This window comes from Ceratotherium simum, chromosome 6, assembly GCF_057802395.1.
Source record: "Ceratotherium simum simum isolate JZ-2026a chromosome 6, ASM5780239v1, whole genome shotgun sequence".
Classification (NCBI taxonomy): Eukaryota; Metazoa; Chordata; class Mammalia; order Perissodactyla; family Rhinocerotidae; genus Ceratotherium; species Ceratotherium simum.
Genome location: NC_141905.1, coordinates 28,470,954 through 28,490,355, shown reverse-complemented (window position 1 = coordinate 28,490,355; position 19,402 = coordinate 28,470,954). Strand labels below are relative to the sequence as shown.

The 19,402-nt window shown below is 37.8% G+C and overlaps 1 protein-coding gene across 4 annotated transcripts in view; it reads left to right on the top strand.

Annotated features, from left to right (window-relative positions):
• FAM149B1 (family with sequence similarity 149 member B1) overlaps positions 1 to 19,402 on the top strand; it is a 79,469-nt gene that overhangs the window by 14,950 nt on the left and 45,117 nt on the right. For 3 of the 4 annotated variants that reach the window (XM_004426983.3, XM_014784872.2, XM_087432035.1), the window contains exons 4-5: positions 15,935 to 16,077; positions 16,874 to 16,990. In XM_004426983.3, the coding sequence (XP_004427040.1) occupies positions 15,935 to 16,077; positions 16,874 to 16,990 (260 nt within the window). The remainder of the gene's footprint in view (positions 1 to 15,934; positions 16,078 to 16,873; positions 16,991 to 19,402) is intronic. The other variant, XM_087432037.1, reaches the window with a different exon arrangement.

Genomic DNA, 19,402 nt, shown 5'->3' with positions numbered 1-19,402 from the left:
ACAGTACCCAGATCAAGATATAGACAATCAGCACCCCACAAGGCTCCTAGGTACTGTCTACCAACCCCAAAGATACTGTTCTGACCTCTATCACCAGTTTTGTGTGTTCTTGCTCTTCATATAAATGGAATCATACAATATGTATTCTTTGTGTCTGGCTTCTTTTGCTTAGAATTATGTTTGGAGAGTTCATACATGATGTTGCACATATTTGTAGTCTGTGAATTGCCTGTTTATATTTCATATTTTTTTATTTATCATTTTCATACTAATTAGTAGGAGTTCTTTATCTTTTAGATTAGGAGTAGGTGTACTTTGTCTGTAAAGGACTAGATAGTAAATATTTTAGGCTTTGCAGGCTCTGTCAGGACCCTCAACTGTCACTGTAGTGAGAAGGCAGCCATAGACAATGCATAAATAAATGGGTGTGACTGTGTTCCAATAAAACTTTATTTACAAAACAGGCTGTGGGCCAGATTTGTCCCATTGGCCAGTTTGCTGACCCCTGTTCTAGATAGTTGTAACAGAGACTATTATCTACCTACATTATATCTACTCTCCTTATAGAACTACAGAACTTTGGGTATTGTACCCAGTTGAAAATTTATTTCCCAGCCTCTGTTACAGGTAGGAGTAGCTAATGAATTATACACAAAAGTCAGGAGATAAGGCTTTCTGGAATGCGTTTTTTCCTATTTACTCCTTTTCTCCTAATTCCTGCCTGGAACATGGAACTATGACCAAAGGTACAGCAGCCATCTTGGACTATGAAGCATCATTGAAGATGGAAATGATAGAAGAAACTGAGTCCTTTATATCCACAGAACTACCATATCAGCTTTTGAATGCCTACCACTAGACTAATTTTTTTATGAGAGAAAAATAAACTTTTATCTTGTTTAAGCCACTGTTACTGTTTTTGTTAGAGTAACCAAATGCAATTCATCACAATACACTCATCCTTTATTAAATGTATTGCAAATATCTTTTCCTGGTATGTAGCTTTTATAACTTTCACAGTTTTCACATTTAAGTCTTTAATCCACTTGGAATTGTTTTTTGTACAGGCATACCTCGGAGATATTGCAGGTTCGGTTCCAGACCACTGCAATAAAGGAATATTGCAATAAAGCGAGCCACACAAATTTTTTGGTTTCCCTGTGCATACAAAAGTTGTGTTTATACTATATTGTAGTCTGTTAAGTGTGAAATAGCATTATGTCTAAAAAACTGATATACATACCTTAATTAAAAAATACTTTAGAGGCTGGCCCCATGGCTTAGCGGTTAAGTGCGCGCACTCCGCTACTGGCGGCCCGGGATTGGATCCCGGGCGCGCACCGATGCACCGCTTGTCGGGCCATGCTGAGGTGGCATCCCACATAAGAGCAACTAGAAGGATGTGCAACTATGATATACAACTATCTACTGGGGCTTTGGGCAGGAAAAGGGAAAAAAAGGAGGAAGATTGGCAATAGATGTTACCTCAGGGCCAGTCTTCCTCGGCAAAAAGAGGAGGATTGGCATAGATATTAGCTCAGGGCTGATCTTCCTCACAAAAAAAAAAACTTTTTTGCTAAAAAATGCTAACCATCATCTGAGTCTTCGTAATCTTTTTGCTGGTGGAGGCTCTTGCCTGGATGTTGATGGCTGCTGACTAATCAGGGTGGTGGTTGCTGAAGGTTGGGGTGGCTGTGGCAATTTCTTAAAATAAGACAACAATGAAGTTTGCCCCATCGATTGACTCTTCCTTTCACTAACAATTTCTCTGTAGCATGCGATGCTGTTTGATAGCATTTTACCCACAGTAGAACTTCTTTTGAAGTTGGAGTCAGTCCTCTCAAACCCTGCTGCTGCTTTATCAACTAATTTTATGTAATATTCTAAATCCTTTGTTGTCATTTCAACAGTCTTCACAGCATCTTCACCAGGAATAGATTCCATCTCAAGGAACCTCTTTCTTTGCTCATCCATAAGGAGCAACTCTTTATCCGTTAAAGTTTTTTCATGAGATTGCAGCCATTCAGTCACATCTTTAGGCTCCACTTCTTTTTTTTTTTTTTTTAAAGATTTTATTTATTTATTTTTCCCCCAAAGCCCCAGTAGATAGTTGTATGTCGTAGTTGCACATCCATTCTAGTTGCTGTATGTGGGACGCGGCCTCAGCATGGCCGGAGAAGCAGTGCGTCGGTGCTCGCCCGGGATCCGAACCCAGGCCGCCAGCAGCGGAGCGCACGCACTTAACCGCTAAGCCACGGGGCCGGCCCTAGGCTCCACTTCTAATTCTAGTTGTCTTGTTATTTCCACCACATCTGCAGTTACTTCCTCCACTGAAGTCTTGAACTCCTCAAAGCCATCCATGAGTTGGAATTAATTTCATGCAAACTCCTGTTAATGTTGATATTTTGACCTCTTCCCATGAATCATGAATGTTCTTCATGGCATTAGAATTGTGAATCCTTTCCAGAAGGCTTTCAATTGACTTTGCCCAGATCCATCAGAGGAATCACTGTCTATGGCAGCTGTAGCCTTATGAAATGTATTTCTTAAATATTAAGACTTGAAAGTTGAAATTACTCCTTGATCCATGGGCTGCAGTATGGATGTTGTGTTAGCAGGCATGAAAACAACATTAATCTTGTTGTATATCTCCATCAGAGCTCTTGGGTGACCAGGTGGATTGTCAATTAGCAGTAATATTTTGAAAGGAATCTTTTTTTTCTGAGTAGCAGGTCTCAATAGTGGGCTTAAAATATTCAGTAAACCATGTTGTCAACAGATGTGCAGTCATCCAGCCTTTGTTGTTCCATTCATAGAGCATAGGCAGAGTAGATTTAGCATAATCCTTAAGGGCCCTGGGATTTTCAGAATGGTAAATGAGCATTGACTTCAAGTGAAAGTCATCAGCTGCATTAGCCCCTAGTAAGAGGGTCAGTCTGACCTTTGAAGCTTTGATGCCAGGCATTGACTTCTCCTCTCTACCTGTGCAAGTCCTAGATGGCATGTGCTTCCAATAGAAGGTGGTTTTGTCTACATTGAAAATCTGTTCAGTGTAGCCACCTTCATTAAGTATCTTAGCTAGATCTTCTGTATAACTTGCTGCAGCGTCTACATCAGCACTTGCTGATTCACCTTGCACTTTTATATTATGGAGATGGCTTTTTTCTTAAACCTCATGAACCAGCCTCTGCTAGCTTCAAACTTTTCTTCTGCAGCTTCCTCACCTTTCTCCGCCTTCACAGAATTGAAGAGTTAGGCCTTGCTCTGGGTTAGGCTTTGGCTTAAGGCAATGTTGAGGCTGGTTTGATCTTCTATCCAGACCACTAAAACTTTCTCCATATGAGCAATAAGGCTGTTTCACTTTCTTATGATTTGTGTGTTCACTGGAGTAGTACTTATAATTAATTTCCTTCAAGAACTTTTCCTTTGCATTCACAACTTGAGTAATTGTTTGGCTCAGGAGGCCTAGCTTTTGGCCTATCTTGGCTTTCAGTATGCCTTCCTCACTAAGCTTAATGATTTCTAGCTTTTGATTTAAAGTGAGAGACATGCAACTCTTCCTTTCACTTGAACACTTAGAGGCCATTGTAGGGTTATTAATTGGCCTAATTTCACTATTGTGTCTCAGGTATTAGGGAGGCCCAAGGCAAAGGAGAGAGATGGGGGAACGGCCAGTCAGTGGAGCATTCAGAACACACACATTTATCAATTAAGTTCACCATATCATATGGGCGCAGTTCTTGGTGCCCCCAAACAATTACAGTAGTAACATCAAAGATCACTGATCACAGATCACCATAACAAATATAATAATAATGAAAAAGTTTGAGATATTGAGAGAATTACCAAAATGTGACACAGAGACATGAAGTGAGCAAATGCTGTTGGAAAAATGGCACCATTAGGACGTCAGCATCATGGCAGAGTGAGCTTCCCACATTGAACTCTCCCCCTCTAAGACACAACAAAAAGGACATTCATATTCCAACAGAAGCTATTCACACAACACAGGGGATGTCTGAGGCACCTAGGCAGCCGTACACCCAAGGACAGAGGTGCTGGAATCCCCAGAGGAAGTGGAAGGAGTTCCAGTTTCTTTCGCCCAGTGGTGCCCCAGCACCTTCTTCTTCGGCCCAGCGAACTCCAGTTCCAGCTTCTTTGGCCCAGCACACTCCAGCTCCTCTTTCTTTGGCCCAGCACACTCCAGCCCCTCTTTCTTTGGCCCAGAGCACTCCAGTTCCAGTTTCTTTGGCCCAGCGGTGCTGCAGCTCTTCCTGCTTCTGCTCAGCGCACTTCAGTTCCCATTTCTTTGGCCCAGCGGCACTGCAACTCTTCCCTCTTCGGCTTAGCGCACTCCAGTTCCAGTTCTTTGGCCCAGTTGTGCTCCAGCTCCTCCTTCGGCTCAGTGCACTCCAGTTCCAGCTTCTTTGGCCCAGTGCACTCCAGTTCCAGGTTCTTTGGCCCAGCAGCACTCCAGCTCTTCCTTGTTTGGCCCAGCGCACTCCAGTTCCAGCTTCTTCCACCCAGCGGCACTCCAGCCTCTGCTTTTTTGGCCCAGTGACACCTCAGCTGCAGCTGCTTCAACCCACCTGCACCTGAGCCCCAGCTTCTTCGGCCTAGCTGTGCTCCAGTCTCAGCTGTTCCCACGCTCCAGCTCCAGCTGTTCCCACGCTTCCCCCCAGCAGCCTCCACTCAGCCACACCTCAGATCAGCAACGGGCTGGCGAGAGTGCCCGCGGATTGAGGTGGGCCAGAATACACAGCCCTTGAGCCCCACCCAGTGGCAGCGAGAGGAAACTGTGACCATATATTTTCACTATGAGGAAAAGTAAGCCAACACCGACAGGCACCATGCAAAAATATATTACATCTCCAGACGAAAAGGAAAATGACAAGCACCCAGAAGTCAACCCGGAAAGCACAGAAGTGTATAACCTAAATGACAGAGAATTCAAAATAGCTGTCATAAAAAAGCTTAATGAAATACAAGAAAACACAGACAGACAATTCAATGAAATCAGGAGTTTCTTCACAAAAGAGATTGAAACTGTAAAAAAAAAAAATCAATCAGAAATCTTAGAGATGAAAAACACAATAGAGGAGATAAAGACAAATCTGGAAGCCTTAAGCATCAGAGGTGACACTGGAGGAAAGAATTAGCAATATTGAGGACAGCAATGCAGAAATGCTCCAGATGGAGGAGGAAAGAGAACTAAGACTAAAAGGAAATGAAGAAACTCTCCGAGAAATATCCAACTCAATTAGGAAATCTAACATAAGGACTATAGGTATTCCAAAGGGAGAAGAGAGGGAAAAAGGAGCAGATAACTTGTTCAAAGAAATAATATCTGAGAACTTACCAAACCTGGGGAAGGAGCTGGAAATACCAGTGAATGAAATAAATAGATCTCCTAAATATATCAACCTGAATAGACCCTCTCCAAGGCATATAGTAGTAAAGCTGGCAAAAGTCAACAACAAAGAAAAGATATTAATGGCAGCTAGACAAAAAAAAAAAATAACACAAAGGATTTCCTATCAGGCTCTCAGCCGATTTCTCGACAGAAACTTTACAGGCTAGGAGAGAGTGGAACGATATAATCAAAATTCTGAAGGACAAAAACTTTCAGCCAAGAATACTCTATCCAGCAAAAATATCCTTCAGATATGATGGAGAAATAATAACTATCCCAGATAAACAAAAGCTAAGGGAGTTCATTGCCACAAGACCCCCACTACAAGAAGTGCTCAAGAAGGCCTTCATCTCTGAGGAAAAAGAAGAAAAGGGATTCAAAGTTTTGAACAAGGAGGAAAATAGGTTGACAAAACCAGAAAAATTGCAGTCCTCCACCAAAATAGATTAGCAAACACTTAAATATAAAACTAAAGATCAAGAGCAGGTAAGCACCAAGCATAAATATAACCTCATCATGTTAAACACGAACTCACAACACAAGAAGGAATAAGATGTGACAACAATAACTTAGAAGGGGAAGAGGAAATGGATTGAATCAACTTAGTCTAAGGGAATAAGAGGCCATCAAAAAATGGACTATCACATCCACAAGATTTTTTTATACAATCCTCATGGTAACCACTAACCAAATAATCAGAACAGAATCACACACGATAAAGAAAGAGAAAACTAAGAGAACCCCCATACAGAACTACCAAACTAAATTGGTAGTCCGAAACACATGGGATGAGAAACAAAAGAAATGCAAAAGAACCGGGAAAAGAGCGATAAAATAACAACAACAAGCCCCCATATATCAATAATTACCCTAAATCTAAATGGACTGAACTCTCCAATCAAAAGACACAGAGTGGTGGGATGGATTAAAAAGCAAGACCCCACAATATGCTGCCTCCAGGAAACACATCTCAGCTCTAAAGAAAAACACAGGCTCAGAGTGAAAGGATGGAAGGCAATACTGCAAGCTAATGGCAAACAAAAGAAAGCAGGTGTTGCCATACTTATCTCAGACAAAGTTGACTTCAAGATAAAACAGGTAATGAGAGACAAAGAGGGGCAATATATAACGATAAAAAGGACACTCCACCAACAAGACATATCACTTTTAAATATATATGCACCCAATACAGGAGCACCAAGGTACATAAAGCAACTATTAACAAACTTAAAAGGAGATATTAACAACAACACAATAGTAGTAGGGGATCTCAACACCCCACTCTCATCAATGGACAGATCACCCAGACAGAAAATAAATAAGGAAATAATGGACCTAAATGAAAAACTAGATGAGATGGACTTAATAGACATATACAGAGCACTCCACCCAAACACAGCAGATTACACATTCTTCTCAAGCATGCATGGAACATTCTCAAGAATAGACCATATGTTGGGAAACAAGGCATGTTTATATAAATTTAAGAAGATTGAAATCATAACAAGCATCTTTTCAGACCATAATGCCATGAAGTTAGAAATCAATTACAAGGAAAAAACCAGGAAAGTGACAAAGCTGTGGAGACTCAACAACATGCTACTAAACAACCAATGGATCATTGATGAAATTAAAGGAGAAATCAAAGCATGTCGGGAGACAAATGAAAATGCAAATACACCGTACCAACTCATATGGGATGCAGCAAAAGTGGTCCTGAGAGGGAAACTCATAGCAATACAGGCCCACCTTAACAAACAAGAAAAAGCCCAAATAAGCAACCTCAAACTACGCCTAACAGAATTAGAAAAAGAAGAACAAACAAAGCCTAAAATCAGCAGAAGGAGGGAAATAATAAAAATCAGAGTAGAAATAAATGAAATTGAAATTAAAAAATCAGTAGAAAGGATCAATGAAACAAAGAGCTGGTTCTTTGAGAAGATAAACAAAATTGACAAACCCTTAGCCAGACTCACCAAGAAAAAAAGAGAGAAGGCTCAAATAAATAAAATTAGACATGAAAAAGGAGAAATTACAACAGATACCACAGAAATACAAAAGATTATAAGAGAATACTATGAAAAACTATAGGCCAACAAATTGGACAATGTAGAAGAAATGGATAAAGTCCTAGACTCATACAGCCTCCCAAAACTGAAGAAGAAATAGAGAACCTGAATAGACCAATCACAAGTAAAGAGATTGAAACAGTAATCAAAAACCTCCCAAATAATAAAAGTCCAGGACCAGATGACTTGTCTGGAGAATTTTACCAAACATTCAAAGAAGACTTCATACCTATCCTTCTCAAACTATTCCAAAAAATAGAGGAAGATGGAACACTTCCCAACACATTCTATGAGGCCAACATCACCCTGATACCAAAGCCAGGGAAAGACAATACTAAGAAGGAAAACTACAGACCACTATCCCTGATGAACATAGATGCAAGAATCCTCAACAAAACATTGGCAAACCAAATACAGCAATACATTAAAAAGATCATACACCATGATCAAGTGGGATTTATACCAGCGACACAGGGATGGCTCAACCTCTGCAAATCAATCAATGTGATACACCACATTAACAAAATGAAGAATAAAAACCATATGATCATCTCAATAGATGCAGAGAAGGCTTTTGACAAGATCCAACATCCATTTATGATAAAAACTCTCAACAAAATGGGCATAGAAGGAAAGTATCTTAACATAATAAAGGCCATATATGACAAACCCACAGCAAATATCATACTCAGTGGGGAAAAACTGAAAGCAATCCCTCTGAAAACAGGGACAAGACAAGGGTGCCCACTCTTGCCACTCTTATTCAACACAGTACTGGAGGTTCTGGCCAGAGCAATTAGGCAAGAAAAAGGAATAAAAAGAATCCAAATAGGCAATGAAGAAGTGAAACTCACACTGTTTGCAGATGACATGATCTTATATATAGAAAACCCTAAAGAATCCATTGGAAAACTATTAGAAATAATCAACAACTACAGCCAAGTTACAGGGTACAAAATCAACTTACAGAAATCAGTTGCATTTCTATATACCAACAACGAACTAACAGAAAGAGAACTCAAGAAGACAATCCTAGGTACAACTGCAGCAAAAAGAATAAAATATCTAGGAGTAAATTTAACCAAGGAAGTGAAAGACCTATACAATGAAAACTATAAGACATTACTGAGTGAAATCAATGATGACATAAAGAAATGGAAAAAGATTCCATACACTTGGATTGGAAGAATAAACATTGTTAAAATGTCCATACTACCTTAAGCAATCTACAGATTCAATGCAATCCCAATCAGAATCCCAAGGACATTCTTCACAGAAATAGAACAAAGAATATTAGCATTCATATGGGGCAACAAAAGACCCCATATAGCTAAAGCAATCCTGAAAAAGAAAAACAAGGCTGGAAGAATCACAATCCCTGACTTCAAAACATACTACAAAGCGATAGTAATTAAAACAGCATGGTACTGGTACCAAACAGACACACAGATCAATGGAACAGAATTGAAAGTCCAGAAATAAAACTTCATATCTATGGGCAGCTAATCTTTGACAAAGGAGCTAAGGACATACAGTGGAGAAAGGAAAGTCTCTTCAATAAATGGTGCTGGGAAAACTGGACAGCCACTTGCAAGGGAATGAAAGTAGACCACCTTCTTTCGCCATACACAAAAATTAACCCAAAATGGATCAAAGACCTAAAGGTGAGACCTGAAACTATAAAATTTCTGGAGGAAAATATAGGTAGTACACTACTCGTCATCAGCCATAAAGGGATCTTTTTGAATTCTATGTCTACTCGGACAAGGGAAACAAAAGAAAAAATAAACAAGTGGGACTTCATCAGATTAAAGAGCTTCTACAAGGCAAATGAAACCAGGATCAAAATGAATAGGGAACCCACCAGCTGGGAAAAAATATTTGCAAACCATATATCTGACAAGGGATTAATCTCCATAATATATAAAGAACTCACACAACTGAATAACAAACAAAGAACCCAATCAAAAAAATGGGCAGAGGAAATGAACAGACACTTCTCCAAAGAAGATATACAGATGGCCAATAGGCACATGAAAAGATGCTCAACATCACTAATCATCAGGGAAATGCAAATCAAAACCACACTAAGATATCATCTTCCACTCGTTAGAATGGCTATAATCACCAAGACAAAAAGCAACAAATGCTGGAGAGGCTATGGAGAAAGGGGAACCCTAATCCACTGCTGGTGGGAATGCAAACTGGTGCAGCCTCTATGGAAAACAGTATGGAGATTCCTCAGAAAATTAAAAATAGAAATACCTTATGATCCAGCTATCCCGCTACTGGGTATCTACCCAACGAACCTGAAATAACAATCCAAAGAGGCTTATGCACCCCTGTGTTCATCGCAGCATTATTCACTATAGCCAAGACATGGAAGCAACCCAAGTGTCCCTCGACTGATGATTGGATAAAGAAGATGTGGTATATATATACCATGGAATACTACTCAGCCATAAAAAAAAGACAAAATCGTCCCATTTGCAACAACATGGATGGACCTGGGGGGTATTTTGTTGAGTGAAGTAAGCCAGAAAGAGAAAGACAAACAGTGCATGATTTCACTCATAGGTGGAAGATAAACCAACACAAAGACAGATAGAACTGTTTGGTGGTTACCAGGGGCTAGGGGGTTGGGTAGTGGGCACAAGGGGTGGAGAGATGCACTTATATGGTGACTGATAAACAAGAATGTACAACAAAAATTTCACAATAAAAAAAAAAAGAAAAATGGCACCATTAGACTTGCTCAAAGCAGCGTTGCCACAAACCTTCCATTTTTAAAAAACGCAGTGTCTGCAAAGTGCAATAAAACAAGATATACCTGTCAATATACCTGACAAAGGACTTGTATCTAAAACTTAAAACTCCGTATTAAGAAGACAAATAAACCAGTTGAAAAAATGGGCAAAAGACTTGGACATTCTGTGATGGAAGATATATGACTGGCCAAGTAGCATATAGAAAGATGCTCAATATGATTAATCATCAGGGAAATGCAAATTTAAAACTGTCATGATATACCACTTTACTTTCACTAAAATTGCTAAAACTGAAAAGACTGACAATGCCTAGTATTGGCCAGAATGTGGAGCAAATTTAATGCTCACACATTTCTGGTGGGAGTGCTAAATTGTATATCTACTCTGCAAAATAGTTTAGTAGTTCTTTTAACATTAAACATACACTCATTATAAGACCCAGAAATTCTACTGCTAGGTATTTATCCAAGAGAAATAAAAATACATGTCCAGAAAAAGACATGTACATGAATGTTCATATCAGATTTATTCATAATAACAAATATTTTAAGTAATGCAAATGCCCCTTAACAGGAGAACGGATAAATAAATTGTGGCATATTCTTACAATGAAATATTTTCAGCCATAGAATGTAATGAATACTGACATATGCAACAGCATGGGTGAGCCCTAGAAACATTCTGCTGAGTGAAGAAAGCTAAACACACACAAAAGTACGTCCTGCATGATCCTATTTATTTGAAGTTCTAGAGCAGACAAAACTAATTTGTAGTGATAGAAATCAGATAATGGTTTCCTGGCATGGGGAATGGGAGACTTCAACTGCAAAGGGATGTGAGGCAACATTCTCGGGTGATAGAAGTGTTCTATATCTGGAAGGGAATGGTGGTTACTTGGTGAATACATTTGTCAAATCTCATTGTGCTGTCGTTAATGACATTAAAACGTCATTATATGTAAATTATTCCTCAATAATGCTTATTAAACTTTTAAAATACTCAGAAAGTTAAGGGATAAGATAGTATCCATTAAAATTATTGGAGGGTTTAGGGCCAGCCCCTGTGGCCTAGTGGTTAAGTTCGGCGTGCTCCACTTCAGCAGCCCGGGTTTGGTTCACTGGCGTGGACCTACACCACTCGTCTGTCAGTGGCCATGCTGTGACGGCGGCTCACATACAAAAAGAGGGAGATTGGCAACAGATGTTAGCTCAGGCAAATCTTCCTCAGCAAAAAAAAAAAAAAAAAAAAAAAAAAAATTATTGGAGATTTTAAAACAAAGCAGGCAGAGAATTTAAGAACAGACAGATGTGAAGACCCCTTTTAAAATTTTGGAAATGAGTAATAGCATTTGAAGTATCTCATTAAGATAAGGTAAACTGGAGCCAGTGAAACAGAACAGTAGTGAATTGAATGATAGAACTAATAAAATCACCTAGAACTAGAGAACTAAAGACATTGAGAATTTGAAGAGCAGTTAGGAGACATAGAAGATGGATTAAGATGCTGCAATATATATCTAACAGAAGTTTTAGAAAGAAAGATTGGAGAGCCAGCCCTGATGGCCTAGTAGTTAAAGTTTGGCACACTCCACTTCAGCAGCCCGGGTTCGGTTCCAGGGCACAGAACCACACCACTCGTCTGTCAGTAGCCATGCTGTGGCAGTGGCTCACATAGAACAACTAGAAGGATTTACAACTAGAATATACAACTATATACTGGGGCTTTGGGGAGGGGAAAAAAGAAAAAAGAGGAAGATTGGCAACAGATTTTAGCTCAGGGTGAATCTTTCCCAGCAAAAAAAAGAAGGAAAAAAAAAACATTTAAAAAACAAGAAAGAATGGAAAAGAGGCAATATTTAAATAAATAATCACTGATTTTTTTTTTTAAAACTTGAAGAAAGTCAACAGTTTTCATGTTGAAAAAGTATATCAAGTGAGGGACAAAATTAAAAAAAAACACTCCCAGAAATATTCCAGAGAAACTGCTGAAAATCAAAGATAAAAAGAAAAATATTAAAGCTATTAGAAAAGACCAGACTACATATAATGGAGTAAAAATCAGACTTATAACAGATTGCTCACAATTAACAATAAATACCAGATGATAATGATATTATAGCTTCAAACTGCTAAGGAAAAAATAAGATATATATATGTATAATATACATATATATGAATGATATATCTATCATGTATATGATAAATAAGAAAATAAGATATATATATGATATAGTATCATTCAATAGTGAAGAAAAAATAAAGACATTTTAAATATCTGTAGAACAAGAGTTTCCCATCCGTACATACTCGCTGAAAGAACTATTAAAGGACAGACTGCAACAAAAAGAAAAAGCCAGAAGAAAGGAATGGGATACAAGAAGCAACAGAGAGCAAAGTAATTGGCAAAGCATATAGGTAAATGTAAGTAATAACTAAAATAAATAAAATAACATTTTATGTGTTAAAAACAACACTAATAACTAAAATTCAAAATAATATGGAAGATGCTTAGAGGGAAGTTAAAGCATATTAAAGTCCTTTTTTAAAAATTTTGTTTTACATAATTGTTGTTCATTGTCAAATTGATGAAAGATGCCTCAAGGCCCTCCATCCCTTTCTGTTCCTGTCAATACTTGAATCCTGTAAACTGGAGGAGGGAGGGTTTAGACTAGACAGGTGGCTTATTGGGCGCTGTCTAGATCAGTGGCTTTCAAACTTTTTAAGCTGCAACTCAAACTAAGACATGTTGATGTTGATATTGCAACCCAGTGTATGTACCTAAAACAGAAGACAAAGTTCCACAAAGTAATAACCTTTATATGAGTGATCACTATGATATTTTACATTCTGTTCTGCATTTTGGTATTATTTAATAACATTTTTAATTGATTTCATGATCCACATGGTCCAAAAGCTTGAAAAACACTGGTAAGAGTGTTTCCTGAGAAGTGCTAAATGTTTACCTCTCTTGCTTTAAAAATATAGGATACTAAGTTTAAAATAAGGTCAAAATAAGAAGTTAAACAAAAGAAAGATATGATAGAGATTGGTCACTTAGTATAAAGACCTTTGAGATCTTCTCAGTTAAGAATATTTTATTTGATGAATGTTCACTATTATTACTAGCATCATCCTTTCTGTCACCCAGAGTAGAAAGCTCAGATTCATCTTCATAACCGTCTCTCTCATGAATCACTCATCAAGTTCCGTGAATTCTCTCCTCACAATGTGTCTTATATCTTTGTTCTCCTTTTCTTTTTTATTTTTTTAAATTGAGATATAATTGACATATAACATTGTATTAGTTTCAGGTGTACAACATAATGATTTAATATATATATTGTGAAATGATCCAAGTTCTTGCTTTCTTTCAGTAGAGGACAGAAATCCTGAAAAACTTTAGACTTTGTTAGAAAAAGAAGAGAGTATAGATGTCTATTTTAAGTATAACTACTAATAGAATATAAACATAACTTTTAAGTATAACTACTAATAGAATATAAACATAACTTCCAAATTGATGGAGGAATAAGTAAAACTCAGTGTAACAGAAGGAAAAGAGAATAAAAAACACAAGGAAAAGAAGGTTCAATAGAAAACACAAAATAAATGGTAGAAATAAGTCCAAATATTGCACATTACGATAATTATAAGTGTATAAAATTTACCTGTAAATAAAAAGACAGTGACTCTGAAATTGGATTTTAAAAATCCAGCTACATGATATTTAAAGAAACACATCAAAAATGGAATGACACCCAAATGTTGAAAATAAAAGGATGAGTAGGGGCCGGCCCAGTGGCACAAGCGGTTAAGTGCATGCGCTCCGCTGCGGCGGCCCGGGGTGTGCAGGTTCTGATCCCAGGCGTATGCTGACACACCACTTGACAAGCCATGCTGTGGCAGAGTCCCATATAAAGTAGAGGAAGATGGGCATGGATGTTAGCTCAGGGCCGATCTTCCTCAGCAAAAAAAAAAAGGATTGGCATCAGATATTAGCTAAGGGCTGATCTTCCTCACACACACAAAAAGGATGAGTAAAGTTATAACAGGCAAATACCAGCAAAAGAAAGCTGACATGAGTAGAATTTAAGTAGATAAATATTTGATAGGAAAGAATAATAAATTTCACTGAGACCAGGAAAGTCCCACCTCACCCCCAGGAGCTTGAAAACAGTAAGAAATTTTAAAAAATATATTTGTGTTGAGTCTTTAAAGTGAACCGTCATATCTACCTAGCAAGCCCTTTTTTATTGGGTAGAAGCTGACTTTCATTCTTAGAGTGAAAATACATATTTCTCATCTTATACTTTTTTTTTTTGTTTTGAGGAAGATTAGCCCTGAGCTAACATCTGTTGCCAATCCTCCTCTTTTTTGTTGAGGAAGATTGGCCCTCGGCTAACATCTGTGCCCATCTTCCTTTACTTTATATGGGACGCCGCTACAGCATGGCTTGACTAGCAGTGCGCAGGTCTGCGCCTGGGATCCGACCCTGTGAACCCCAGGCCACCGAAGCGGAGCATGAGAAATTAACCACTACACTACCGTGCCGGCCCCTCATCTTATACTTTTAAAAGAAGGTATAACTTTTCTTCCACTGGAATGTAAAAAGGGGGCATAAATTCAGATGAAGTAGAGAGTAAGCAAAGAATCAGATAACATGATAATGTGATCAGATTCACATTTTATAGCCATCCCTTTGGCTGCTGCTAAAGGATAGAATTACAGAGGGCAAGGATAAAACCTAAATTGTCAAGTGAAAAATGCAGACTACAAAGTAATATATATAGGATTGACTGTCTACCTTAAGCTCTAAAAAATACTGGAACCAAGCAAGTATACTAAAATTAGCAATCATTATCTTTGAGTGGTAGAATTAATGGTAATTTTTATTTTTTCTTTATACTACAGATTTTTCAAAATGATTACAGTAAACACAGTATTTTTATGATGAAGAAAATGTTACTTTTAAAAAGTAGGTATTTCTATAAATTTTCTTTAAATAGGAATAGGGAGGACATCTGAATATTCTAGGATCTGAAAACTCAGTAACTTAACTTTTCTTTCACAGAAATTCAACAGTATTTCAAATGGACTAAATATTGAAAACAAGACAAAATCTGATTGCTTTCTTTTTTTTTTTTTTTTTTTTTTAAAGATTTTATTTTATTTATTTTTTCCCCCCAAAGCCCCAGTAGATAGTTGTGTGTCATAGCTGCACATCCTTCTAGTTGCTGTATGTGGGACGCGGCCTCAGCATGGCCAGAGAAGCAGCGCGTCGGTGCGAGCCCGGGATCCGAACCCGGGTCGCCAGCAGTGGAGCGCGCTCACTTAACCACCAAGCCACGGGGCCGGCCCTGATTGCTTTCAATCTTTATGATTTTTTTTTTTTTCCTGAGGAAGATTTGCCCTGAGCTAACATCTTTCGCCAGTCTTCCTCTTTTTGCTTGAGGAAGATTCACCCTAAGCTAACATCTGTTGCCAGTCTTCCTCAGTTCTGTATGTGGGCTGCCGCCACAGCATGGCGACTGACAAGTGGTCCACGCCCGGGAACCGAACCCAGGCCACCAAAGCGCAGCTCGCCAAACTTAACCACTAGGCCACCAGGGCTGGCCCTTTAACCTTTATGATTTTTAACAGATATTGAAGCTCATCTGAATATTTTGGGGTGATATTTTCTTCTAGGAACTTGATCAAAATGCCACTGAGAAAGTCCAGGCAATGTTCACAGCCATTGATGAGCTCTTATATGAGCAGGAGTTGAGTGTACATACTAAGGGTCTACAAGAAGAGTGCCAACAGTGGACAAGTAGTTTTCCTCACCTCAGGTATTGAAGCCCTAGAGTTAACTTGTTTTCATAGCTAATACTAAAATTTGAAAAGCAGATTTCCAAAAAGCCTTGTGTTCTGACATCTTGATGGGCATGGTTTTGATGACTGTAAATAAGGCCATGTGCTGTAAAGCCTCAGTTGAGAGAAAACTCAAGTTGGTGGAAGTTTCTCGGAGTTTTTATAACTACCAATATGTCGTCCTAATTGAGTAAAACAATTTCTATATCAGTAGCTAAGATCTGTCTGTTGCAGCTGTCCAAGAAGCCCTTCTATTGAAGAAGTTCAGAGAATGTATTTGTTTACACTGTTGTCTACAAGTAAATTCTTATGTATATTTGAAAGCAGATATAAGCTGTTAGGAGGCTTCCCTTAGAAACCGCATTAGTGCACTTTATATACTTAAAATTTATAAAGCTTCATGTTCTTAAGAATATAATTCATAGTTTTCACTAATTTGGCCTGGCTTTCACCCATTGGCAGATTTAATGAAGATTATTATAGAGGATGGAGGGCAAATTACAAATGTTTGCTCAGTTTCCTCGGGGGTGTAGGGCTGAGGGAGGGCTATAGCTTTGTTTATCTTTTCCATCTCCATTCTATGAAAAAGACATAGAGCTGTAATAAGGCTTTGGATTCATATTTTTCACTCAAGAATCATTCTTAATCAGTAACAGACTTCCTGTGTACTGGACTTCTATGTAGAGCCATCAAATTTGCTTCAAAAATACCTGCATTTTGGATGTATGCCAGGTGAAGGTGCTTAATTGTCTCTTTATGGTCTTCATTTTGAAGGATTCTGGGTAGGCAAATAATCACTCCAAGTGAAGGTTATGGACTGTATCCTAGATCCCCTTCTGCTGTTTCAGCTTCACATGAGGCAACACTGTCTCAAGGAAGAGATTCTACTATGTAAGTATTTATGTATCCTAATGTGCAAGTATTATATTCTACCCGGTTATACTAAGGGATTAAAATACTTCTTCATACTTATTGGTATTTAATAAAGCACAGAAAATTTTCTAAGATTAACCATAGTCTGTGCATATTAGAATTTTGTTATATAATTTTTTGTTCAAAAGGTAAGACATTCCCTAGGGTTTAAGGATATATTTGTTATTCATATCTGTTTATAAATGTATATATATCTATAAATGCAAGCACTTCCCTCTCAGAATAAATATGTGGATAGACTGGTTTAAAGAAATTTAGGGGTCTAAGAAACAGACTAAAAATTTTTTGAAAAAAAATTTGGAAAAAGTGATTTTTCTTAAACATGTAATATTAATTGCAACTTAATCTTTTTATAGAAATTAAATTGCTGTTAGTTTATTAGCTTAAAATGGGTAATTAGTATATTAGTTAAAATGGCTAATTCTTTTGAACACCTCAAACTCTTTAAACAGCAGCAAAATAAACCCAAATAGGATTATTTCAAAACCTATGCTTACTCTTAAATATATTGTAAAATATGATATTTTTAATTCATTTTTTTATCATTCCTATACTTTTTTCTAAGACTGTAGTTTTACTTATTTGATACCTTCTAAGAGTTGTAGTAATACTTACTTTTTTTTTTTCTTGCTGAGGAAGATTAGCCCTAACATCTCTGCCAGTCTTCCTCTATTTTGTATATGGGTCGCTGCCACAGCATGGCTGATGAGTGGTATAGGTCCACGCCCAGGATCCAAACCCACTAATCCAGGCCACCAAATTGGAGCATGCCAAACTTAACCACTACGCCATGGGGCTGGCCTCTAGTAATACTTACTTTTGATGCCTTTTTGGGCTTGTAATAATTTCATCAGACCACAAACTAAAACATTACTGTCTTAGGCCAGTTAGGGTTATGGGATCTGGATTATCAGCTGATTTTTGGTCAGAGAATGTGATTTGTTCGCTTTTCTCAAAGTAATTTAAACTCAAGCTTCTGGTCACCAGGCTGAGCTTTTTAAATTTAAACCTCATGTATTACATCAATAAACCTTTTTTTTTTTTTTGTGAGGAAGATCAGCCCTGAGCTAACATCCACGCTAATCCTCCTCTTTTTGCTGAGGAAGACCGGCTCTGAGCTAACATCTATTGCCAGTCCTCCTCCTTTTTTTCCCCAAAGCCCCAGTAGATAGTTGTATGTCATCGTTGCACATCCTTCTAGTTGCTGTACGTGGGACGTGGCCTCAGCATGGCCAGAGAAACGGTGCGTCAGTGCGCGCCTGGGATCCGAACACAGGCCACCGGTAGTGGAGTGCGCGCGCTTAACTGCTAAGCCATGGGGCCGGCCCTCAATAAACCTTTTTAAGTTTACTCCTTTTATATAAATTCAGATTTTTTTTTTACAAACTAATGTCTCCCACATAAATGATGTATTCTTTAATTCTCACTGATCAAATTACATAACTTATGTCCTGTCATTAAGATATATTTACCTGATCTGTTAGTATAAACTTTATACATGCCTTATTATTTTATAACTATAAGTAGTAGTTCCATTTAGAGATTTCATCTCCCAGGAAATAAGGAATCAAGTCTGAGCAGTTATCTTGTCATTGTTTAGGACATCTGGCTAAATCATCATTCTGCAAGATAGTGCAGGCCTCCTTTCTTTCCTTTCTACTTGCTACCACCACTGCTGATTGGCCCGTCTTATTTTTGATTATGCTTTTCTGTACTATTTGAATTACAGTTTTCAATATTACTTCTCTTTACTATACAGGTAAAACAAATACCTATCTCTATGTTATACGCAGGCGTATATTTAGATGAAATAAATTATCCACCTATATTAGCATACCACTACTTATGAAAAGCAAAAGCAAATTAAACATAATCCACGACATTTACTTTCATCTAACTACTACTTTGTCCATACTTGATATTTTCCCTCTTGAGTACCATTATCAACTCATAGCATTTCAAAATATTTATATATTTTAATTAACCATAATTATTATTGATGCTCAAATTGTTACAACCTGACCATGTCAAGCTAGTTCCTTTGTTTTTGTCTTGACTGTATCCTTGTTTTCTGGTTACAATAGGACGTTCCAGACCCATCCTTAATTTTTTCTTCCTTTAAGACATGGAAATCAGCTGAAATTTAAGAAGACCTAATTCCTCTGAGGGGCTAATAGTATTTGAGAACAAAATTTGGGTAGCGAGCATATGTAAGTTGGTGGTGCTGCTGCTATTTTGCCACTTTTTATACTAAGAGGTGTGGAAAAATGTCTCATGAATTCATTTTGATCTTTTTCAATTTAACAAATTAGGTTGCCATAAAATATGAGGTTTATCAACTACTGAGACTTCCTACAAAAATAACATTTC